We start from the raw sequence: 26,265 nt of genomic DNA, 5'->3' as shown, positions 1-26,265 counted from the left end.
AAAATTTGGCTATTCTCTTTTAAATTACTATACACCTAGCTATCAAACAACTATTCAAAGCTTTAGAGCAAATAAAACAACAGTCAAATTAACTAGCTAAGGCCTGCCAATGAGTCAGCGTATCTGATAGAGATAGCGACGAGATTGAAGCGATTAATCGGGATACGGTCCAGCGGCTGCGTCGCGACCAAGATAGCATCGCTCCGACATGACACAAGATATCTACATAAACTCATATCCAAATATACGGTTAGTTAGGATGTTTGTTGTGTAAAGTTCACTGATTAAATAATCGAATTAAAAAGAACCGACTTCTATTTTAAATATGCACATAATAAATGTTATTATTTATGAATGTCATATAAAAACTTGCAATTGCCAGTAACTTTATTCACGTGAAAATTTTGTTTCTATATTATGTATGCTAAGCACAGCGAATAAATTTCCTCGCGTTTTCCGACAGTTTTTATGGAGTTCTCGGTGCAGACGCACGTCTAAAATGGACAACAGAATAAAGTTTATATACCTATCTATTACTACGACGTAAGAGATATGTCAAAAGATGTCATGAAAACTGGAGGCCTTGAGACCTATGAAAGGATTTTTCTGGTGACCGATCAATTGACAAAAAACAAATGACAAAGTTTCATTTCCCAAACAAATTTTGGCAAAATTATGAATCGTTTTATGATCGTTATAAAACTTATGTTTCTACAAATAATTCATTTGATAAAACAAATTACCAGACAAATTGTTATTTCATAAAATATCATTTGACAAACAATTGATTTCTTTAATCGTGTTAATTAGTAAAACAACATATCGCACTTTTTTTTTGATAAAATGAATTGTTTGATAAAATGAACTGTTTGATAAATACTTTAAGAATTCACCAAATCTTTTATATGTCGACCGGGCCGACGCGGACGACGGAAGAGACCGCTTACTATAATGGGGGGTCTCTTTCCACCCAGAAAAAAGGAGCCCCTCCTCCGATCCGTCGACGGGCCCCGGTCGACGAGAAAGAATCATTTGAGAATTTGCTACGTGTAGTTGGTCCTGAAATAACTTATCAAGATACAACTTGGCGATTTTTTTTTCGCAAATCGCAATGCGGGGAGCGCCATACAACTCCATACTGCACAAAATATTCGCGCGAACTTAATTCGCACCGCACCGCGTGAAATTTGTAGCAAATCGCAGATTTTTTTCTCGCGCGAATTTTAAATCGCAAGTGCCGGCATCTCTATATGATTGCAAGTGTTACAGAATTGCGAAAAAAAAATTTTTATTCGCTGTGCGGGCTAGTGTACGGATTTTAAAACGCACCGCAACTCGCCGCACCGTGGCGATCAAAATCCGCTGCGGAAATAAATCCGCAGTGCACGCACGTCTATGTAGTTCTATAATTCACAGATTTTGCGGAAAACAAACGTACGCAAAAATAGCTGTCGGGATATTTCTACAAAACTACTATCAAATCTTCAGTGTTATAAAATATGTATCTATAGGTTAAATTTTGCCTTAAAGCTGCAAGTTGTAGATAAGAAACGTACCTTTTAATAATAAGTTGTCTACATGAACAAAGTCGCAAGTATTTTCTAGTATCTATCTCGTATCTGTGTAACGTTAATTTGATAGTATCTTAGGCATGCGTATTCAGCTTAATAGTGAGATATTGATTGTCACGTCGCATTTGTTTGTTCATTAATAACACTGATTGCTTCATTGCGGTATTTTCACGGCTTGATTGACTACTACAACCGTGTTGAGAAATAAGTTACATTTTACTGTAAAGCATTCTGGTGTAGGGACAGCCTCTCCAAACAAAATACCATCCTTCATTCATATTGTCTTCAACGTGTTCCAATCTCTTTTATGTTCCTGATCCTGCACTTTAGATATTGAAGATTAAATAACTGTTGGTTTTACCCGTAAACTATAGATGTAAAATATTGGTATTATAGATGAGACTCATCTCTGACTCTCGACGCCAGCAGCGCGATTGCGGGAGAATGACAGCGACAATGTCCGATCGCAATCATCTCTGATTGGTTAACACTCGCTCACTATTGGCTACAATGCATTGTTGCAACAAGAATCACACAAATTCAGCCAATCAGAACAATTGAGATTGTAATAATGATTGATGCAGGTTTTAGACAATCGCCCTACAGATTTACATCAACTGTTCGAACGTAAAATATTATTTTTCTTAATTTGTATAAGATATGTTACTAAGTATGATCTATTTATAGGATCGATATATCTACCTAGGTACTCTAGGTACCTACCAACCATTTGAACAAGAAATATTTAAAAATGAATTGAATTTATTGAATTTGAAATCTTCTGCCCAAATCAAAACGAAACTTATTTTTGTCTATGTGCCCTATGAGTTATTGACTATTAGGTATGCTGATGGTTAAAATATAAATTAACATAAGCATAACCTTTTCGTTTCTAATAACTGCAGCATTTTAGTCTTTACAAAATGAATAGATGACCAATTATAGAATGTCTCGTATTAAAATACTAGCTAAAAGTCTGCCAAACATTTGATTGATCCGCCTTTAATAAATGTTTTAGCCATTAATTTGACGGCAACTAATAATGTCAAATTGGTAATATCTAAAATGTTGACAGGCCTAACTAAAAATTATGATTGGTTATTGACGATTCAACATTTAAAACGGAATCTCAAGTTTGCAGACTGTTTTATGTAAAATCGTGTGACCTTTTATGTATTTTTAATGTCAGGTACAACAGTGTACAGACTACAGACGTTAATGATAATAACCAGGAATAATAGTGTTATCTATGACAAGAAAGTTTAGTATCGAAGAACGTGCAAACTTGACTCAACGAAATTCTGACTTCCCACGGTGTGTGATTCTGCGGATTATAACGAACGGCCGACGACTACGGACAACCACGCACCGCGCACCAGGCTCGGACGACGACGACGACGTGTCTGCGATTCCAAGGATGATATTCTTCCCATGGTGTGTCGGTGTGGGCTGGTCCGCGTCCGTCCGCAATATCACGCAACGTGGGAAGCCGGTGTAATATATAGCTTAGGAGGTCTAGTTGCATGACACGCAGTAAAAGTTGGTTACGATTGCTGTTAAAATTTGACAGTCAATAAAAATTAAAAAGCAAAGTGGGTTGTACGAGTTCATTCATACCAGCGGCGGACTAAGGGTAGGGTGGAGGGCAAGGCTGTCAGTCCTGGGCCTTGGGTCAAAGTAGCCTCTAAATCTAGAGAACCTTTTGAGATGTTAAAAACATAATGGCTACCCGCATGCCTAATTTCAGCCCGATCCGTCCAGTAATTTGAGCTGTGCGTTGATAGATTAGTCAGTCAGTTAGTCAGTCAGTCAATCAATCAGCTTTTCCTTTTACTACTTAGATAAATGCCGCCACGGGCCATGGAGGTTCCGACGGGCGTACAGTCCACCGCTGATACCTGCCTCCATGATTAAGGTTAAAGTTAAAAAAAAAACCAAAGTTAACAATTGCTGACTTGTGCAACCTAATAAGAAGCGTGCAACATGTCACACAATATTTGAAATAGATTTATGAACGTTAGAAGTGAATAAGGAAAATGTCAATATCATCAGAACACGAAAATGCACACAGAAACTTGAAGGATATCAAGGGATTTCCGAGAACAAGATGGTTCAATGCACATTATTAAAACGTCGAGATGCCAAACGTCGATTGCCTGCACCGAATATGATTAATGAGAAGTCGTGAATGGTCTAATCAACTTGTTAACGTGTGTTCTGTGGATTTAACATGAACCTTATTATAATTGTTGGAGATCACGCGACTGTATCCTTCTCGTTTTTAGCAAATAATATTAATATTCTCTACATTTCAATACAATGTTATGGTTCTACGATGTCTCGAAGTCGAAAATCTATAGATTTGGGTTCCTATAGGTTGGTAAAGAATCACCCATAGCATTGTGATGGCATGACCATATTTTTTTACTGACATTACGACATCAAAAAGTTTTCTAATAAACTATGTCTCTTGTAGAGCTTGACAACGGTTTAGTGTCGTCATCCGACGTTGTGATAAAACAGACGAATCGATATCGCCAAAGCTAAATATTGGAATATCCACCAAACAAAGTTTTTAATACCTACTCATATAGGTACATGTGGCCTATTCTATCCGTGCACATAACATTTGCAGCAGAGAATTTCACACCGTATGACAAGCGTTTGTAATTTGCAAATACGTCCTTAATATTTATCAATATTTTGTTCGCTTATTTCGCAACAAAGCTCGTCCCGAGGAGTGTTCATGTTGTATGTGTGTTGTATGCATTTAGGTACTTCCCTTGACTTTTAAATAGAAAAAAACACTAACAAGATAAAAAGTGGAACACGAAGACGCCCATAGTTGCTAAATCGAAGTACAAACGGCGATGAAGTACTAAAACAATTTGCATAGACCATCGTGTCGTTGGTGATCCGTGATGTCTCGAGCTTTTACACCCAGGGTCAAATACCAATCAAATAACAGTATTTTAAAATAAACATTGCCTCTTCGCTTTAAAAAAACAAAAGCGAATGTGTTTATCTTAGAATCTATTAGTAAGATTTAATTTATGGCGGTGAATTCAATTTTTCCTCAGAAATTGAGGCCAAAATTAGTGGTGTCGTACTGTTAAGTTATACCTACCAATTTTCAAGGTCACAAAATTTTTGTTTTTTATTATTTAATACCGACTTAGCCCGGGTTGTTTTGTTGTACCTATCTGTCTTAAGTTAATGCATAATATCTTGCCTATGTAGGTACATCTGGGACGAGTAATGTTTTTTTTGGTTTGTTTAATTTGAATTAAGTAATTTATGGTGAAAGAATTTTCCAAATAGATTAGTTCCGGAGATTACCCGCCACATATACCAACCCAAACTTACAAAATTCGCACTCTTTCTTTATAAGCAATACCTAGTAGGTTAGTATAGATTAGATAAGCCCTTTAAAAATTTCTTATCCTTGTTTTTCAATGTGACAGAAAAACACTAACTTTGTGTTCTCTTATCAAAGCTCGGTTGAGCTTTTTATTTTTATTCCGGCCTATTTGACCTTATCATCGCTACCTACTCAATATCCAGTGCAAGTCGGACATGAATAAAATTAAGTTATTTACATATCTACACAAGTTACGTCATTTTTACATGCTTTTATTCTTAACTAGCTGCCCCGGCGAACTTCGTACCAACTAACAGTCGATTCAAATTTTTTAAATTTTCTCTCCGTAAGAACCAGCCTTCCTCGTCCTTCAAGGAAAATTATAAAAAAAGAATTGGCGAAATCGGTTCAGCTGTTCTCGAGATTTGCGGTCAGCAACACATTTAGCGATTCATTTATATAATATAAGGAAAAACTGGTTGTCGGTTATGCTTTATTTTACGTACGTCCATATTATGAACCGATAAATTGTTACACTTATTTCGATCTCTTTTAGGATTCCGTACCTCAAAAGGAAAAAGGAACCCTTGTCAGAATCACCTCGTTGTCTGGTTGTCTGTGTGTCGTGTCTGTCAAGAAACCTAAAGGGTAGGTACTTCCCGTTGACGAATCATAAAATTTGACCAGGTAGCAATATCTTTAGCACAAGTAAAGAAAAAATCCGAAACCCGTGAATTTATGGCTCCATCACAAAAAAAATTGTGTTCCCGAAATAATTATTTTACTTTACTAAATCACATCAAGATACTGTCCGATATGTGTCCGTCATTAGCTGGCGAATTTTTATGATAATACTGGTTTGAGATATCTTGTACGATGGTACGGAACCCTCCGTGTGCTAGCGCGACTCGCACTTGACCGGTTGACCGGACAGCCAAAAAACAGATTATTCCCGTTGGCTCCCGCATAACTTCCCCCGTTACAATGACCCCGCATATTATTGTGCTTACTTTTAATGGCCCCCAGAAAGCAAGATCAGAGATCGGGATAGAAATTATTTAGTTAGGTAGGGGCCAACAATAACCTTTACAAATTGCAATAATATAACTAACGCGCCGGAGTCAACGGAAAAGAATGAAATAGGTAACTACGTATTCGTGGCCAATCGACCAACGGGAATTCTATTGACTCTAGTTCTGTAATTGCCCGAACAAATGGTAGAAATTTTTCAAAATATTTATCAAAAAAATACCACATTCGTGAGCAACATTTGCTTATGAGTTTGTCAAAGTTAAACTTCAAAGTAAGTAGGTGTAGGTACATTTATTAGCATCTTGAAATTCAAGAAATGCATTGTAGCGTTACATAAATATTGAATATTATTTTATTTATGTCCCTATAATAATAACACATAACACTTAAAAGCATGTTATGAGTAGCAGTTATATCTACATTCGATCAATTTGCATAACGTCCAGGGCTAAGCACGCGTGACATACAGATGCTTTATTCGTGACCACTTATCTCTAAATCATTTTTCGACAACTGTATTATTTAAAGGGTCTTACTGTAATAATATTGTTTCGCTTTTATTTGGTTTTGATCAAATACTCAGTACGAATAACTATAAATGTAAAATACACGTGAACTACCTCTTATACAGGTATGATTAAGACAATAGTTAGAATAGGCTAGCTATATTAAGTGTTATTGTAATATTCTGGATATAAAAAATATGAAATTTTCAATATTCAGCTACATTTACCACTTATAAATATTTTATGCCTACTATTCATGTTATAGGTACCTATATATTTTTAAGATTAGTTAATAAATCTGTGTTACAGATGCTGTATCAACATAATGATTAAGAACAGCAACATGGATGACAAGCTAGTCTCCTGTAAAAGTTACAATAGTTTATTGAGATATTCAATGATTGTCCTGTCTTCAGTGAAGAGGAAAATCCTGTAGTTACTTAATACCAGACATTCTAATGTAACTTAATTTATTACTACTATGTAACTACAATTTCGGTACATGAGAAATAAAAATAAATAAATAATAATTTTATTGTTTTAAAATTTTTAATTAATTTATTTTATTTATTTTTAAGATTAAACATTAAAAAATTACATATTTACTATATCAAAAAAAAACAATAACATATCGATAGCTCGCAGTTATTTTCATTATATAAATTATGACTTATTGACTAAGGAAAATTTTATACACTACTGACCTATATACACGAATCTATAGTGCCTATATACTAATATTACGCGTCAGCACGTAACTAGGTATCTATAGTACTTATAATTATTGGTTCCTCTTGTTCGACTTAAATAATAAGATTAAAATAAACACTTTATCATATGACACTATTCTGACAAACGTAATAATTACAATGTCAGTAAACTGTAACCATACCAGTCGATTATATTCACCTCCATTAGTGGAAAGTGGTATCGTACTTACTATTATCGTATGCCAAGGTTCACTAATTCATATTGGCCTTTTAAGGGGACTCAGTTCAGTGCTTTCTTTATACAAACGTAGGAGGGAAATTACAACAATATTCGATATTGTACGCACAAAACTAAGAATTATATCGCTTTATCTCGTGATTATCTAGGTTTATTGATATATAAAATATTGAAAAAAATATTGATTTAAAAGTTACGAGGCTCAAAAGATTCCTATTTTAACACTAAATTAATGACAACTTTGGATGTAAATAAATAAGATTAGGGATATGAAAATTCTAAATCAATTTATCATTAGACGTGGTTTATTTATTCATTACTTGAAATAACTTTACTTTGCAAACATAAATTCAGCAGTTTTTTCTCAAAAATACTTTTCCTAAACCCTTTTCGCGCGCTTGATTTCAGTGAAAATCATCGTGCCTCTCAACTTTCTCATACAATGTCAAGTGAAAAGCAAACATGTTACCCACGTGCGCTGCCAATTTCGGTCGAGCGTCCTGCGTCACCTTAATGATATTGAACGGAACATGTGTAATACATTTAACACATGAGCGATTACGGGTCTGCGACTTCGTGGGAAAGGCCGGACATTGATTAAATTGTCCTATTCTGTGGAATTGGAAGCTGCGTATTGTAGATGCGAATTCACTTTTGCGATTGGAAAAATGTAGGCCGCGTACTTACGTTACCGTATTTTATTAAGAACAAGATTAAGTATTTTTATTGCAATGATATTAATAATTTTATCAATTTGTTAACCTGACTGGGAATTTGATAGAGCTACACATTAGCTTTTAGCCATTAGCTTTTTATTTTTAGCCATACATTGTGGCTAATTCTGTTGTACACAATCTCTAAACTAAACTAAAATGACTCCTCTCAGAGAGAAGAGTTTGGTCATAGTCCACTACGCCTGGCTAAGTGCAGATTGGCAGACTTCACACACCTTTGACAACATTACATTATGTTAAACTCTCAGGCATGCAGGCTTCCTCACGATATTTTCCTTCACCGTTAAAGCAAGTGATATTTTATTGTTTAAAACGTAGATCTGCAAAAAGTCGTGTGCGGGGATACTAGGCTATACACTTAATAAGTTGTTAACTTAGATTTAAAGAAATATCTCAATAGGTCACCATTATTTTTCATTTACGCAGGTAGCTGTACTTATTTTAGCGTTTAAACTATCGGAAGTAATTTCCATTACACATATCTCACACCCAGCTTTACTCACGTGTTTAGTCGACGCTAGCCCGACTAGTCTCGAACCCATCCGGGGTCCTTTTTCAAAGGGAATATGTTCGCGCACGCGTCTACGCACTAGTCGGGCTAACGTCGACTAAACAACGGTAAAGCCGGGTGTGAAATATTAATTATTAATTAATAGTTTATTTCAAATAACTTAAGTTTATAGTAGCTGTAGGAGGTTGGAGCCTTCTTTAAGGAGTAGGCGAACTGCTACTGTGTCTTATCATCAGCGATATCAAGCAAACGTGTGTGAGTTAGTAAGTGTATGTATGTGTGTTTGTGTGTGTGTGTGTGTGTGTGTGTGTGTGTGTGTGTGTGTGTGTGTGTGTGTGACGTGTGTGTGTGTGCGTGCGTGCGCGCGTGATATGTATAATAGCTGTACTTATTTACGTCATATTAAGTAGACCTCTCCTTAGCTTTTAAATCTAACCTTAATTACAATCACAAGTTTTAATTTGTCGATTGACCTCTGCATGTATCAAGGGTAAGCTAGATGCGAGTTTGTCAAAATACACAAGTAATATCCGACTGGCACTTATTGATTGCATATAAACATAGTGTACATTAGTTACAGAGACGTGATAACAGGCCGCTGCAAGTTCGACAACCACTGAGCTTCTATCAGTACCTACCCTTATTATAAATGTGAAAGTGTGTTTGTTTGTTTGTTTATTGGTTTGTTTGTTTGATGGTTGGTTTATTGGTTTGTTGGTTTGTTGGTTTTTTGGTGTGTTGGTTTGTTGGTTTGGCCTTCAATCACGTCGCAACGGTGCAACGGATTTACGTGATTTTTTGCAAGGGTGTAGATAAAGACCTGGAAAGTGACATAGGCTACTTTTTATACCGGAAAATCAAAGCGTTCCTGCGGGATTCTTAAAAGCCCATCCGTTTTTAAAAATTTGGCATCCCGAATATTGATATAAGCCTATCCCGGAAAATCAAGGAATTCCCAAGGGATTTTAAAAAGTTAAATCCACGCGGCCTACGTACATCATCTAGTACTTTATAAAGAAAGTATTTGCTTCGTTAAAACAAGTTCATATTACATTGACTAATCTAAAACCGCAACCTTCACTTGAGGAGGTAATTGCGAGACGAGCAATCTAACAAAAGATTATAAATAAACTGCAAGACCAATAATTGACAGTGATCTCGTGAGTTAACGACTAGAAAGGCCCTTCACGTGGTAATATCATCAGCCATCACACATCCGTAATGGTCTTTATCTGTCCATTATTTATGTCCTAAAAATAAAATAGTAAATAATATTATGGGGAGGGGGAGCCGCTGGATTTGAGCGGCGCAAGACCGTGGCGTGTCGAAGACCTTCAAGAGACATATGCCCAACAGTGGACGTCTACTCCTTTCAATAGACTTCGTGCTAGTGTTGGTATTTACGTTAAGGTAGCTTTACCCATGCACTTGAGAAGCTTTTTGGAAGCGACGTTTTTTTATAATATTATATATTAGATTAGGTACATACCTGTACGATAGAGCCGACGAGTAGACCGAAACACAGAGCAATACTGGTGACTACGGGTGCATCAGCATTCTCGATGGCAATGCAGGCGGCCACACCGATCGACGTCAGCAAAAAGGTTCCGAGCAGTTCCGCGACCAGCTGCCTCCAGAGCAGCTTGTTATCCGTCACATCGGACAGCCCGATTATGGAGCTTGTTCCTGTGAAAAAATGGAGAAAATATTAGTGATATCTAATTAAAAAAAACCGGCCAAATGAGAGTCAGACTCGCGCACCTGGGGTCCCGTACTCGGGTATTATTTCGATATTTTGCACGATAAATCAAGAACTGCATAAAAATAAATTAGAATGTACAGGTAAAGCCCTTTCATATTACACCCCACTTGTCATAGTTATCTTACTTTGAATGTGTTCAATCAAATCAAATGTTGATTGTCATAACTTTGAATGTGTTCAATCAATAACCACAAATTCACGGTTTTTGGATTATCCCCTCGTGTGTTATAAGACGTACCTACTTACCTAACTGCCAAATTTCATGATTCTAGGTTAACGGGAACTACCCTATAGGTTTTTTGACAGACACGACAGACAGACAAATAAGTGATCATAGGTTTGATCTAGGATCAAAGGTTTCTTTTTTTCTTTTGAGGTACGGAACCCTATAAAGTGTGCTATTCAATTATATAGATACTAAGAATACACATCAACGTTATTTTGTTATCAAAGTGGCACAGAAGATCGTCTCTATTATCAAAACATTCGATTCTTGACATTGTTATTGAGTTTTATATTTGCATAGATGATCGTTGAGATCAAACAATCTAAAGTAGGTATGAAAACAGAAATCAGATGATATTGTTGCCCACGCTTGACCGCAATCCCTTAAGATTATGGTGAATTCCTACTCATCAGCATCATCATGATTAACCCATCGCCGGCTCACTACCTGAGCCCGGACCTTCTCTCAGAATGAGAAGGGTTTAGGCCATAGTCCGCCACGCTGGCCCAGTGTGGATTGGCAGACTTCACACATATTTTGAAAACATTATAGAAAAGGCACTCTCAGGCATGCAGGTTTCCTTACGATATTTTCCTTCACCGTTAAAGCATAACGATTTAAATTGTTAAACGCACATAGCTCCGAGTTAGAGTAGAGAGATAAGTTAAAGGTTGCCAAGGATCGAACCCCCAACCTCCCGAATAGGAGGCCAACGTCTTAACTACTTCGGCTATCACCATTTCAGATACTACCTATATCGTAAAGAATTGTATTGATGATGCGGTATTTTGTTAGAACAAGCCTTAATTTGTTTACAGATTTCTTGAGTATTGAATGAAAATAACATCCTCGTAAATGTACCTATATAATTTTTAAATAATTTTACAATCTAATTAAAGTATTTTCTATATATAAAAAATGATGTACCTAGAGCATTGTCCCGACCTATTGCACTGAATTTAATCTAGAGTAGGTAAACTGTTAGTCAAACAAATAGCCTATAAATAAATAATTATTCTTGACCGAATAGTGACTAAGTAATTATTGTGCAAAAAAAAGAACTACTGTTATAAGACACAGATACAAACGATAAAAAAATGTTGTCCGTTTTTGTTTAAGTATACAAAAATGACTAAGTAATCGAAATTCGAATGGATTCGTTGCTAGTTTACGTCCACGACTTCGTCGCGTGAATTTAGATTTTTAAAAACGCACCAAAATCCTTTTCTTTTGTCGGGGAAAAATTTTATTGTCCTTCCCCACGTAATTGTATAAAGCTTTGTGCCAAATTTCCTTAAAATTCGGTGAATATCTTTATTTATATTATGAAGTGTTAATAGATAACAAACAAACCAATAGTGAATATGTATTGGTACCTATATGAATATAAAAATAAAATATAAATATAAATTTCCCAAAATCGAAAAAGTTACTTTATACTCTGACGGCCAAACTTCGCTTCGAAAATGGCACATGATGATGATGATGATTTTCATAAAAAGTATTTGAAAAAATCGTACAACTCTATGAACGCTTCTTTATTATTATGTTTTGTATCCATCCGTCAAGGGAATTGTTTTATAATTATCATTTCCTCAATTTAAAAAAAAACATTACATAACACTTTATATTGTTACTATAATCACAAGCAGATTTCTGCATATAAAGCATCTTATAATACATAGTTTAACTACCGAACTCTACCTCAAGAAATTTAAAGATATGAATATTTATGTGCATTTTTAATACTTTTAAATATTTTATTAATTAAAATATACTTAGCTACTATGGGTACCTAGGTAAATACTTAGTACGATAATTTATATTTTAAAAGATGCTGTCGTGTAGATTACTCGATTTTATTAAAATATAGGTATACTGTAAGGACAACTGTGAAAACAAAATCACAAAATATCAAAATCCAAACTCAAAGCATTAATTAAAATGGGTACCTACCTACCATTGTACACTTTTTGATAGTCAATTGTCGAATTTGTAAGATGAGTAACGATGATATATACCTAATTAATAGAATAAGTAGAGTTGTCCTAGGGTCAATTATGGTGATTCGTAGAAATGCAGTGCCTACTAGAGATTCTACATTGTTGTTTTGCAATATGCAAATATATACCTACATAAAAGTTATAAGTTGATATTATAATATTAATCTATACTGTACAACCGGTACAAAAAGATGACCCTACTGACCGAGTAATTATTAACAAGAAGGCGTTATTTACTTATAAGAAAACGATCTCAAGTTACAGCGAGCAATTAAAGTTTTATTACACAATAAATTACAGCACTTAGTTAATATTAATTTAATAACTACGTAATTGCGCTCTAAGTATACTCTAAAAACTAAGTAGTTTTTTATTTATAAATTAAACATATTTATTAGAGACATAGTAAAAACATATTAATTGTATATAATTAGGTAAGTACCTAAGTTGAAAATGTAATATAAAGTTTTATAATTTTTATAGTGTTTTACCTACACTTGAAGGAAATTAATATAAAGTAATATAAAGTTGTTTCAATGGGTAAGTTATGTACATAAAATAACTATAATATTATGTAAATATAGAAAAGTTAATACATAAACAATTCGTTTATACAGTTAAAATAATTAATAGAATATAACAGTAAAATTAACTATTATCAGTAAAATTACTTCTCACTCGCATCTTAAGCGGTATTAATGCGCATTTTACTGCATTAGAATTTAGAAATCATTGCTTTCTACGAAAACTGATCTGCTCATTCTACATGATTATTGACTTAGTAACTTAGATAAAGTTCGAGTTATACTTAAGGTAACCTTTACTTACTAATTGATACTTGATATAAATTATTATTGTTGTTATTAGCTCTAAACTCATATGCATGCCCGTATCATAAAAAATGCTATTAAATACTTCTCATTCGTTTGATTAGTGGTTTGTATTGTGCCAGTGAAGCACAGTTTACTTTGCCAAAGTCGTATGTAAGTACGCGCGACAGATTTTAAATGGTATATTAAGTATAAAACATAGTAAATCAATCAAATCAGAGATAATATATTTCTCCTACTTCAATGATTCAAACCTGAAAACTATCATTTGAAAATCTTGCTTTCAATTATAAACTTTTATGGTTCTCTTATCAGTAATTTCCAATTAACATTTTTACAATATTTTACAAGATATCACTATTATAAGATTTTGTATTTTTTTTAAATGGTAGGTACTAGAACTAGTTTTAATTGCATAAATTACTTTTTTCTCGCAGCTATTTATCAGCATATCACAATATTCCATAGACGGAACGAAGCGTAAATAAATCGTAGATATTTTCCTTTGACGGTCATAATATCTTTTTCAGTAATTTCCAATTAATACTTACTCTTATGCATTTCATCCATCGGGTAATCCGTCTTCATTTTGTTTACACTGCGTACAGTCCGCTATCACAATACCCGCACCGCACCGTTGCGATATCACCGCAAGTTATTTAATTTTAATTGAAAAATTCCTCGGTCGTACTTCAGAGGAAATTATCGAGTATCGTCGTATGAACTGTGTAACGCACTACCTTTCTGTTACGCTTCGTACACCTGAGTGTTGTGTGCGCCAGTCGGGGATGACAGCGGACCACTCGGTGCAGTTTACTTTTTATTCTGAATGCTGTTCTTGTTTTGATATTCATCCGGCGTCGATGTCTCCGAAAATCTGCGGAATTCGCGAGTGAATACCTGCGACTATACGGAAATACTAAATCGCCTATTTAGTTACACATCCACAATTTTATTAACCTATACTACAGCGTAGCGAGACCGATAATTATTAATCTATACCTACTACAAATTAATGACTTTTTAACGACAGATTTGCATTTGACAGCGATTACCATCACGTTATTGATAATGTTATAGTTTACTAAGGAGCGGTAGTAGCCTAGTGGCAAAGACGTCCTCTTTCTATTCAGGAGGTCGAACGTTCGATCCCGGGCACGTATCTTTAAAAACATCGTGAGGAAACCTGCATGCCTGATAGTTCTTCATAATGTTCTCAAAAGTATGTAAAGTCAGCCAATCCGCTCTGAACCAGCGTGGCAGACTATGGCTTACCCTTCTCATTCTGAGAGGAGACCCGAGCTCAGAAGTAGGCCGGTGATGGATTGGCTATGATGATGATTCGAGAAATACTAAATCGCCTATTTAGTAACAAATCCACAATATTAGTGACGTGCCTAGGTAATTACTACAAAATTTTAATGATAAATTTATATTTCACCACGATTACTATCACGTTACTGATAAATAAAGTATTATCGTGCGTAGAGCCTTGACCCTCTAAAGATGAGGAGAAAAAGACGTTACACAAAGAGCATTCCCTATCTTAATTCTAGGAAGCAGGCATATCTAAGAAATATGACTAACAAAGAAATACACTTACCTATTCTAAGTATAAGAATAACAACCCTGCTTAAACCTGAATATAGAATACAGGAATAAAACTTTCCTATCAATAGTGTTCGCTTTTTGAAACAGGTTTCTATTACTGGTTTATGGGCGAAGTTGTCTATCCAAGTATAGCGCATCTTTAGGCTAATTTAAGCACATCTATCTGTTTTTATACCACGTAGTGTAAAAAATGTTATTGTCTAAATTGACGTAGGTAAATGAGCGTTCCGGAAGCTTCGAGATGTCTTCTCGTCCAAAATTCCTCATTGCTGGACCAAAAATTTCGAACAGTACCTATACGTGGCGATGCTGCATATTGTGATGGCATGTACCACCGCGACATGGTCGCTAACTAGGGACGTCATAAGAAATCTCAGAGTCAGCGAGCAGTAAAGAGAGCTATGCTTGGAGTTTCTCTACGTGATCAAATCAGGAATGAGGAGTTTTAGGAGAATCAGAGTAATCGTCATAGCTCAACGGGTTGCGAAGCTGAAGTGGCAATGAGCGAATCCATAGTTCGAAAAACTGTTAGACGTTGGGGTCCTAAGGTGTTAGAATAGCGACCTCGCACCAGAACTCGCAGCGTTCGCAGACCACTCACTAGGTGGACAGACGACATCAAACGAGCCGTAGGGAGCCGCTGGATTCAGGCCAGCAGTGGATGTCTATCGGTTGACGATGGTGTTTATATAATTGGCAAAGGATGGCCAGAGAAATAAATACCTATCTACTGACTTCAGTTACTAGCCTAGTGGCCAACGTTAACAGAACTTAAGCGGAAGCATTTACCAGGGGAGGTATTTTGGACTTGGAGATTCTATAGACGACATCACAAGTCGAAAGCCTTGTAACTAAGATCGGGATAAAAATCCATCAACGACGATGATAATAAGTGAGAATCACCGGTGAAAATAGACCATGGGTATGGATAGAGTTGTTAGTAGTTGTATACCTAATAGAGTAGTATAATATATATCTATATTAATCGTAAATAATTAAAGTAGGGCAAAACCGATCACTTTCTTGATGAAACAGAAATAGGTACCTACTAATTATTTGAATTTTGAGCCAATTTTTTTCCTTGTACATGAGACGAAAAAATTGGCGCATAACTAATTTGTAGACTATTTTTTGTAGACGTTCGACGTATATTTAATTTGTATAGTACACATCTTATATAGTATACATCTAACTATGAATGAGTAATTCCGAGAAATATGCGTAACTGTTATAAACACTGATGCAGAGAAAGGAATTGGCATTATAATGTTATGAATGAAAATAAACATACTACCTACTAAGAATAGTGGAAACGTTCTGCTTTAGAATTTAATATAGGTACCTACCTAAACTTTATATAAAGCCTGAATCACGTTTTATAAGGAACTTTGCATTGTTGGGAAAACCGAAATATGTAATTCAAGCACGATCTATTACTGGAATAAACTTGATATAAGTACTTAAATTTTTTATTAGATAAAAAGCTTAAAGTATTAAGGAGTTGGATCCAAAAAATGTATGGCACGACCACGGAAACTTTCTCTGTTAACTGTTAAAAATTGCAAATCGGTCCAGAAACCACGAAAAACACTGTGTACATACATTAAAAAAACGGGCCGAATTGAGAACCACATCCTTTTTGGAAGTCGGTTAAAAATAGAGAATTTGTTCTAAGTTGACCCGGAAGGAAATCAAACTTTTATGCACCGTTGCGCCAATAATGACGTCAAACAGCTCGATCGGTTGCCTTTATTTTAAAAATAACAAGAAAATAAGTAACGTAGATCTAGGTAAAGTAGGACCTGGGTAAAACCTGTGCAAATTGTCTGACTAACCCCATTGGCATACGGTCAACCGTCTGTAGCATGCAGTGCCAAACGATTTCTCTGGGCCTTAAATCTCGATGTATCTCTTGAAGTTGAAATGAGACTTTTGCGGAGAGAATAATAAATTAGGAAATTATGTAAATATTCAAACGAACGCATCTTCTATACGTTTTCCGCAAGCACTATATTGAAGACAAAAAGTTATTGTTTGAAAGCTTTAATGTAAGTACCTAACTTTTGAAGAGTTAAGGTAGGTATTAAATTGTAAAATATTCTCTACTAGCTGATGCCCGCGACTTCGTACGCGTGGATTTAGGTTTTTAAGGATCCCGTGGGAACTCTTTGATTTTCCGGGATAAAAATTGCCTGTCCTTCCCCGGGATGCTATCTCTAACCAACCACTAACCAAATTTCAATTTCGTACCAAATTTCGTCAAAAATTTAAGTGATTGGCCGTCAAGGCTAGCAGACCGACAGACACACTTTCGCATTTAATTTTTTTTTTGTGTGATGTTACCACAAATCCACAGTTTACGGATTTATTCCTTTACTTGTGCTATATTGCAGTGCTATTGTGATTCTAGGTCAACGGGAAAAACCCTATAGGTTTTCTTGACAGACACGACAGAGATAACGAAGTGATCCAATAAGGGTTCCTTTTTTCCTTTTGAGGTACGGATCCCTAAAAAAGACTAAAAAAGTGAACTCAAAGAGCCATAAGCAATTGCTTCCGCAGAATAATATTTATCTAAATATAAAACATGTTTAATGAGCGTATCTTATCCTATCTGTTTGATTTGTAACATTGTCCCATTTTTTACGATTGCTAAATATTAGCGCGATTCATATCGCAATCATGTCTATTATCTGTTATTTGATTTGATAATAAACATTTACTGATTCAAATAAAAAATTAATACCGTTTAACAAACATCAATCAAGAACTGAAAGAAAATGTTTCTATACGTTTTGTAACAGCAAAAGACTTGAATGCCAATTAAAATGATGTCTGATGAAAAATGATGAAAAAAATAACTCTCAAATGGGAGATGTATGTATGTCACGCAATAATTATTTATGTTTGAATTTATGTTTTTTTACACATAATCTTTTTTTTGTTTTTTTTTTCTTACATGGGTGAGAAAAGCTGTTAGTTTGAAATTCTTTAGCACGACTTATCCATCTAAATTTGCCGCCTATAATTTGAATTATACAATAACTTAGCACCTATGATTTGAATAATGTTATTTTTTTTCAAGATTCTGTTAGTGGTTCAATAAAAATAAAATAAAAATAAAAAATGTCTGTGTTGCATTATGAAGGGCATTAATTTATTTCTTTTGATGTTACTTTTACCTTCGTTAAGTTTACTACTTTTAATCTTGACGATGAAATAAATAAGCATGTTAGTGGCTCTCTTAATTTTTTTATTTGTTATAATATTTAATAGCCCCTTTCGGTTTAAAATATCGCACATCGAAAACAAAAATGCACTATCCAGAAATTGGCAATTCTGAGTTACAACTCCATCAATGTAAATTCTGCGAGAAAAAACACAAAGTTTCTTGTTCCGATGACTTATGTTAAATTTGAATTTTTCATTGAAAACATGAGTTTTTTTTGGTCTGCAGTTTTGATTTCAATGTGCGTTTATGCGATAATATGATGCAGAGGTAGGTAGGTATATGTGTAATAAAACTGTGCTGGTCATACATACGTTAACCGTTATGGAAAAGCAATCAGATTAATGAATATAGGAGCATAAATATACATAGGACATAAACACATAATAAGAGTACCATGGAGCAGACCCAGGTCCACAAATGGCTGCATATCTACTCATGTGGCTGTAGCGCCATTGAGGTAGGTACATCGCAAAATAAAACCTCCTGTTACGAAGTTGGTCAAAAGGTGAAAGAAATAACGGACACCTGTTAAAATACAATTAAATGACTAACAAAAGCAAGCTTATAAATTATTAAGGCGTGAAGGTTCGTGCATATTTACGAACGCGCCGTAAAGTGACTGAATAATTTATTCTGCTCTTATCGGTTGTAAAAATACAGTAGTTGTAACACAAGATAAGCCTCCAGGCATTGTTTCAACCTCGTGTTTGGAGACTGTGTTTGTCTGACACACTTTATCGTTAACTGTTTGCCAAATGTTTGGTTAGAATATACAGAATATCGGGTGTAATATCTACCTTTTTTATTTCACAATGTAAAGGGTCAACAAGAGCTCTCAAATAATTTTTTTATATCATCAGGCCTAGCGCCGTAGTTTGCAAGCTAAATTCTGATATGATCCTAATCACTTCTGACTGACCGAAACTCTAATGTTTAGCTAAAATCATGTTTATTTTAGCTAAAAGTGAGAGAGTGAGAGTAGCCCAATCTAAATATATAAAAGGAAAAGGTGACTGACTGACTGATATATCAACGCACAGCTCAAACTACTGGACTGATCGGGCTGGAATTTGGCATGCAGATAGCTATTATGACGTAGGCATCCGCTAAGAAATGATTTTTGAAAATTCAACCTCTTAGGGTGAAATAGGGGTTTGAAATTTTTGTAGTCCACGCGGACAAAGTCGCGAGCAGAATGTGATAATTAAGTACAACCTTCCCGCTGATTTTCGGCGTGACATGAAAAAAAGAACAAACCCAGCAAAACTCAAATGCATTCTTACATTAAGAACTCCTAAACGATCATCATCATCTCAACCCATCTCCGCGTCACTAACGAGCACGAGTCTCTTCTCAGAATGAGAAGGACAAGGCCATAAGTTCACCACACCAACCAAATGTGAATTGGTAGACTTCACACACTTTTACACACATTTGAAGTATAAATATATGAATTTTGATATATGTAGTAAATTCATTTAAATGTAAGTAGTTTTCATTTCGAGGTCTTGGCCTGATTATGTAAAGCTCTGGCATTAAGCCGGAGCAAGCAACGGATTGGTGTGATATTTTCATGGATATAATAATGCCTGCTTAGTTACAGACCTGCCCCCCCCCCCCCCTTATGTAAGAAAAACATATTCATCGTTATCGTAATCGTCAAAAAATTCGAACCTTTGATTGGTTAATTCGCTGTTTACATTTTTTCACAGCCAATCAAAGGGCAAAATTTATTGACGATTACGATAACGATGAATACGTTTTTCTTTCACAATTGGGGGGCTGGACCTGGTGGCATAGGCTACTTCTTAACCCGGAATATCAAAGAGCTTCCACGCAATTTAAAAAAAAACTAAATCCATGCTGACGAAGTCGCGGACATCAGCTAGTACTTAAGTAGTCATGAAAATGAAAAAATGTAAGACGCAAGCAAGTGCGTAGCTCGAATAATGAAAACAGGTTTTTAAATTGTTGTAAGCGCCGACCGTAGCGAGTAATCAGCCTCAATTTCTTTCTTGTAATACAAGTTTATTAGCCTCATCATTTGCATTGTCAATCAAAATGACGTATGTATCCCGACAGGTCGAGATGGCAATCGGGGAGGATGACTAGCCCGATGCGGGCGAGCGCGGTAGACGTGCGGGTGTGCGGGGCGTCCCTCCGCCTCACACCGATTGCCACTGTGCCAGGAAAGCCTTCAAACTAGTCCTTAATACTTACCTAATGATTCGCATTAAATTATCCACGAATCATTTACTTATAACTGACCATAACTAAATAAATGCATTATAAATACCACAAAATACTAATGAGGGAAGCCTTAAAGATTTAAGACCTTCACACCACATTCCGTTAATCATCAGGATATTATGAAGTCTTAAATTAGGTAGTTATTATGTTTTAATTCACTTTTAATTGACCAAGTTTTTTTCAGTCCATTCATAAGTAATTTAGCCATTGTTTATTTTTCTCACATTATAATTGAATCAAATCGGTATGGGATTTGTATCTGATTTCCTTGCTGTAGTTTCATGAATTTTCATAAGAATTTTCCCGTTTACATAAAAACACCTATCCGATGTTTTCCTTCACCCTTAAAGCAAATGATATTTAAAACGCTCATAACTCCGAAAAGTCATAGGTCGGGATCGAACTTTAATAACGAATTTTTCATGGAATAAATTCACTTGTGGTGTATATTTTTTAGGGTTCCATACCTCAAAAGGCAAAACGGAACCCTTATAGGATCACTTTGTTGTTTGACTGTCTGTCATCTGTCGGTCTGTCAAGAAACCTACAGAGTACTTCCCGTTGCTTTAGAATCATGTGGCAGGTAGGTAGGTCCTATAGCAGACATTAGGGGAAAAAATCTGAAAACTGTGAATTTAGGGTTACATGACACAAAAAAATTGTGGTCATTAATCAATAATTAGTATTTTCAATTTTCGAAGTAAGATAACTATATCAAGTAGGGTATCATATGAAAGGGCTTTACCTGTGCATTCTTAAACAGATTTTTATGCCTCACAGTTTTTAAATTATCGTCCAAAATGTCGATAAAATACGACTGTAGCACGGAACCCTTGGTGCGCGAGCCTGACTCGCACTTGATCGGTTTTCTTTTAATCAGACGACCATTTTTGGATGTCTAGACACTTCCTTACAAATCCCTAATGACGGGTCATTTCCAAAAAAATGTCTTTCTTATCTAAATATGTCTCTCCACATGACATTAACTATACCTACCTACCTATCTACTTACCGAAAACATGTAACCGTTATCTACAAGCTGTAAAAGGTTGTGATAACAGCAATTTGCTACCATAATCATTAACAGCAGTCTGATGGATTGAAGTATGTCAAGTTTATGAGACCCTAATATGCGGGATGGAATAAATTAATTTAGGCGGTTAACCTTTGTGGTAAATAACTACTCAGGTAACTAAAAACCCCGGCTTTGTCTGTAGTCTTTGACTTTGAGTCCCACATTGCAGACACAAAACAACCTGTAGGTCGATTTCGTAAAGCCTGCATCAATCATTATTACAATCTCAATTGTTATGATAGGCTGAATATGTGCTATTCTTGTTGCAACAATGCATTGTAGCCATTAGTGAGCGAGCGTCAACCAATCAAAGGTGATTGCAATCGTGACTTTGTAGCTGTCATTCTACCGCAATCGCGCAGCATGTTCATAAGAAATGGTTCTACAAAAATCGAAGTAAATTAATCATCATCATCATCAAGTCAACCCAAGCAGGTTCATTACTCTCTCTCTCAGAAAGAGAAAGGTAAGAGCGGTGATAGCTTAGTGGTTAACACGTCAGCTTCCTATTCAGGAGATCAGGGGTTCGAACCCGGGCACGCACCACTAACTTATAGGATTTGTTTGCGTTTTAAGCAATTCATCATCATCATCATCATAACCGATAGACGTCCACTGCTGGACACAGGTCGGACTCCCGCACACCACGCTCTTGCGCTGCCTGAATCCAGCGGCTCCCTGCGACTCGTCTGATGTCGTCCGTCCACCTATTTGGGGGGGTCTTTAAGCAATTAATAGAAGAAAAACATCGTGAGGAAACTTGCACCAACCATTATAATTTGTATGACTTATGGAAAATACATGAATGAGGCGCTTTCAAGTTCAGTAAATGGAAATAATTTCTAGATTCATTACCAAGAACTAAGCGGTTAATTATTTTCCATAATATGGCCTTACATCATTTAAGTATCTTAGAATCAAGTTAGATATTGTATTACACATCCTCTCAAGTTAATAATAAAATAATGTCTAAGTACGCAGATTGTAGACAAAATTGTCTTAGAAAATAGAAATATAGGGAAGAAGGTGTAGGTATAGTGTAATAATCAGCTTAGAGATAGCCTACACGTGTTTTTGACACAAAAACAGACACTAAATTGATAACTTGGTGACAGAAGGGCTGGCTCTTTTTTGCGCAAAGGATCAGCATGGCTGTCTAGTGCGGAAATGTAGCCACTATTCTTGGCACCATTGATATTGGAAGAGGTTTATTATCTTATTCTAGGCCCGTGGAAGACATGAGGACATAAAGGATTTTTTTACTTTTTGTTGATTATGTTTGTCACATTGGAGTTTTGCAAACTGGTCACGGAAATGAACTCGTATTAATTTTGTCATCGCGAAGGATCGTTTGAACTATTTGGTACTTCATACCTCATTAATGACATGTTTATATGATATAACAAATACGCTGCCTAGTGCCTATATCTAACTAACAGGACGCGCGGTGGCGCGAAACAAATCCAGGCGCGCAACTTTTGTATTTTTATTTTCAGTATGCTTACCAATACTTTTAACGGTACAGTTCTTGCAATTCACGAAGACGAGAATGAACTTTACTTGTGGTTATGTCGTTTACATGGACATTGCGTAAGTGTACGTGCATGTTGGACCAATCAGTCGCGAGCAAGCGCTGCAAACTCTGTCATTTAATGTACCCTACTTATACCGATACGACTTAAACACAATCATGAGCCACTCGTCTTCGTGTCTTCGTGAAATTCAAAAACTATATCAAAATGGATAAAACCGTAAATTTGTTACTCAAACTCAAACTCAAACTCAAATTATTTATTCAGAATTGGTAAAATTTTACACTTATCAAAAAGATTCGACTCTACTCTATCTAATACTACATTTCGTCAGTTTGCAATGGCCATTAGACTATCGTGCTGCATGTCTGAGGGCACCCTGACATTGCACCTTGGCAATGCCAAGTTCAGAACATGATGGAGCAAATTGCTACCTTATCTATTTATTTAGATGCGTCATTTTATTGTTTACGTGCTAAACTAAACCGGGCGCTTACCCATGTCTCAGTTAACGCGTTATAAATTATTTAAATTGCATATATTTACCATTGTCCTGCCCATATCTACACTAGCGGCACGCTATGATGGCCGGTTTGACACATTACAATAGTGATGTGGAATGTCAATTTATTCTCGAACAAAAAACAATTAAGTTTTGTTTTTGTACCTGATTAAATAGGTTTAATAAAACAAAAATGTATATGTTTATTTAATTTATTTGAACGAACTGAATATTTGAACGAAAATGAATATACATACTTTATATGCACACAAGAAACATATGAATACAAAAGATACCGAAAAAGGTGCCACAAAAGGCCATAATTAATCAGATTCGTCCATACTACTATTTTCACTGTCGTCACTGCTATCATCACATACATTAATAATTATATGTTCGTTTTCTATAATATTATCTATTTTCACATCTCTTTCATAATCTTCCCTTATTAATTTAACAGTTCTATTCACAACCTTTCCCAGTCTCCTTTAGTCACATGTTCACAAGCTTCTTCTAATAATTTTAGCATTTTTTTTGTGGTAAATGGGGGTTCTGTATTGTGTCTTGCAGCATATCCCTTAATTTGAGCCCACACCAACTCAATCGCATTATACTCACAATGGTAAGGCGGTAACCGTATAACTCTGTGCCCATGTTCTAATGCTATTTCGTCAATGACGTATCGGATCTTGGTTGGTTTGTTTTCTTTTAAAAGACGTACTAATTCCGCTTTTAACATATTCATGTTTGCATCTACGCCATTTTTACGAAGCCATGCGACGATATCAGCTTTCTTTTGGGATTGGGCAGGTGGCTTGTCAATTTGCATCGAGTGGTATGGGGCGTTGTCCATAATTATAATAGATGGTTCAGGGAGGCTACACAACATTGAGGTAAACCATTCAGTAAACTTTTCTCCATTCATGTCTTCATGATAGTCTCCAGTGGTTTTTGACGCAAAAGCCATGAGAGAACCTTCGACAAACCCGTTGATGGTTCCGGCGTGACAAATTATAAGTCGCGATCCTTTTCCTACAGGAACTTTGGAAGTAGATGCTGCTGTGTCATCGTTCCAAGAACGGCCTACAGTATGGTTAGCATTAAGCCATGTTTCATCCAAGAACACAACATTTTGCCAATTTTTGATTTCTTTCACTTGCCGTAAAAAAGTATACCTTGCCATCGCTATATCAAATCTTTCCATCAATATTTTGCGTTTGTTACATTTTTTGTATCGAAATCCAATGGTCTTCAAAATCTTCGTTAAAGAACTTTCCCCACCGAAGAATAATCCAGCTTCCTTCAGTGAATGCACCAACTTTTTTCTTGTTGGATACTCCTTCTGTAAATAGTAGCCGTAAACATGTCTTCGGATAGCATCGGCATCAAAGCTATCGATGCCTACGACTGGTTTTGCTCGTTTTCCTCTTTTTTGGTGTGTGAAGTTTATTTTCTTCTGTGCCAGTCTCGCCATATTTTTTTTTAGTTATCCGTCTAACAGTTCGTTGTCCAATATTAAGCGCATCAGCTACGCGTTCAACCACTGACGTTATAGGTAAAATTGGCCCTCCATTTTGAGCTTCACGATCGAAATAGTTACGAAGGCGTATTAGGAACTCACGTGTCTGACTATTTAGAACAGTTCTCTGCGTACGTTCGGTCATATCGACGAAATCCACAACAAAGGGCTTGAACAGAGTCCAAATTAACGAGCAAGGGTCAACAGTAATGCAGTATCAATATTTGAAATCCAAAGCCAGGTCAAAACTATATCACAATCGCATTGCACTGACAGTTTATACTTTTCGAAGCAACGTCAATTCGAAACTGCTTTGTTTTGCATTGAGCATTGACGCGAGTTTGCCGGAGGTAGTAGTTGTGCTAGCCAGCGATCCTATGTGACGATCGTATTAGATTCCATTTTTAAAAATTTATTGATATTTTTTTGCGATTTCAGAGGTTTGTCCACATAGTGAAAATTGTTTCATATTCACAAGTACATTCACCCCTTAAATGGTGCAAACTGATTTTTCTACACTTGTATACATTTAAGAAATCAATTTAATAAATAAATTTTGAGTCCTAAACCTAAAACTACATTCGATAAAATTTATGAATCTCTGCACATCACTATCGTCAATAAAGTAATACAATTATTTCCTTCAAAGTCGTTATCAATTAATACGGAACTTCATGAGCGGACAAACGTCAAACCGGCCATCATAGCGTGCCGCTAGTTTAGCAAACAAATAGATGGCAATAAATAATTCTCACGTAATTTGTGGAAATACGTTCAGTATAATTAAGTAGTTCGTATTTTTTTACATAAATCGAGTTCTGTAGAAAATGAATCCAGGAACCAACTTACTACTACTAAAGTCCCTTGAGAATGTTACATTATTATATTCCAAAAGTATTCCACTAAATACTTAACATTATAATTTTATGTTGTGTTTGGTGCGATGCCGTGTAGAAACCAAAGGGGCATGGGTTTATTAAATTAAACTGCCATAGGTACCTACCCCTTCCAGGTTAGCCCGCTTTTATCTTAGACTTCATCGTCACTTACTTCTGTTATC

General features: G+C 35.7%; 1 protein-coding gene across 3 annotated transcripts in view; it reads right to left on the bottom strand.

The window, feature by feature from the left end:
- The window catches only part of Drip (aquaporin homolog protein drip), a 100,655-nt gene that overhangs the window by 42,637 nt on the left and 31,753 nt on the right, over nt 1-26,265 (bottom strand). For 2 of the 3 annotated variants that reach the window (XM_034985405.2, XM_034985407.2), the window contains one exon: nt 10,153-10,349. In XM_034985405.2, coding sequence (XP_034841296.1) covers nt 10,153-10,349 — 197 coding nt within the window. Of the gene's footprint in view, nt 1-10,152; nt 10,350-14,035; nt 14,266-26,265 lie in introns of those variants that run through there. The other variant, XM_034985406.2, reaches the window with a different exon arrangement.

This window comes from Maniola hyperantus, chromosome 4 (assembly GCF_902806685.2).
Source record: "Maniola hyperantus chromosome 4, iAphHyp1.2, whole genome shotgun sequence".
Classification (NCBI taxonomy): Eukaryota; Metazoa; Arthropoda; class Insecta; order Lepidoptera; family Nymphalidae; genus Maniola; species Maniola hyperantus.
The sequence above is the reverse complement of the archived record's forward strand: the minus strand, read 5'-3'. Positions and strand labels throughout refer to the sequence as shown.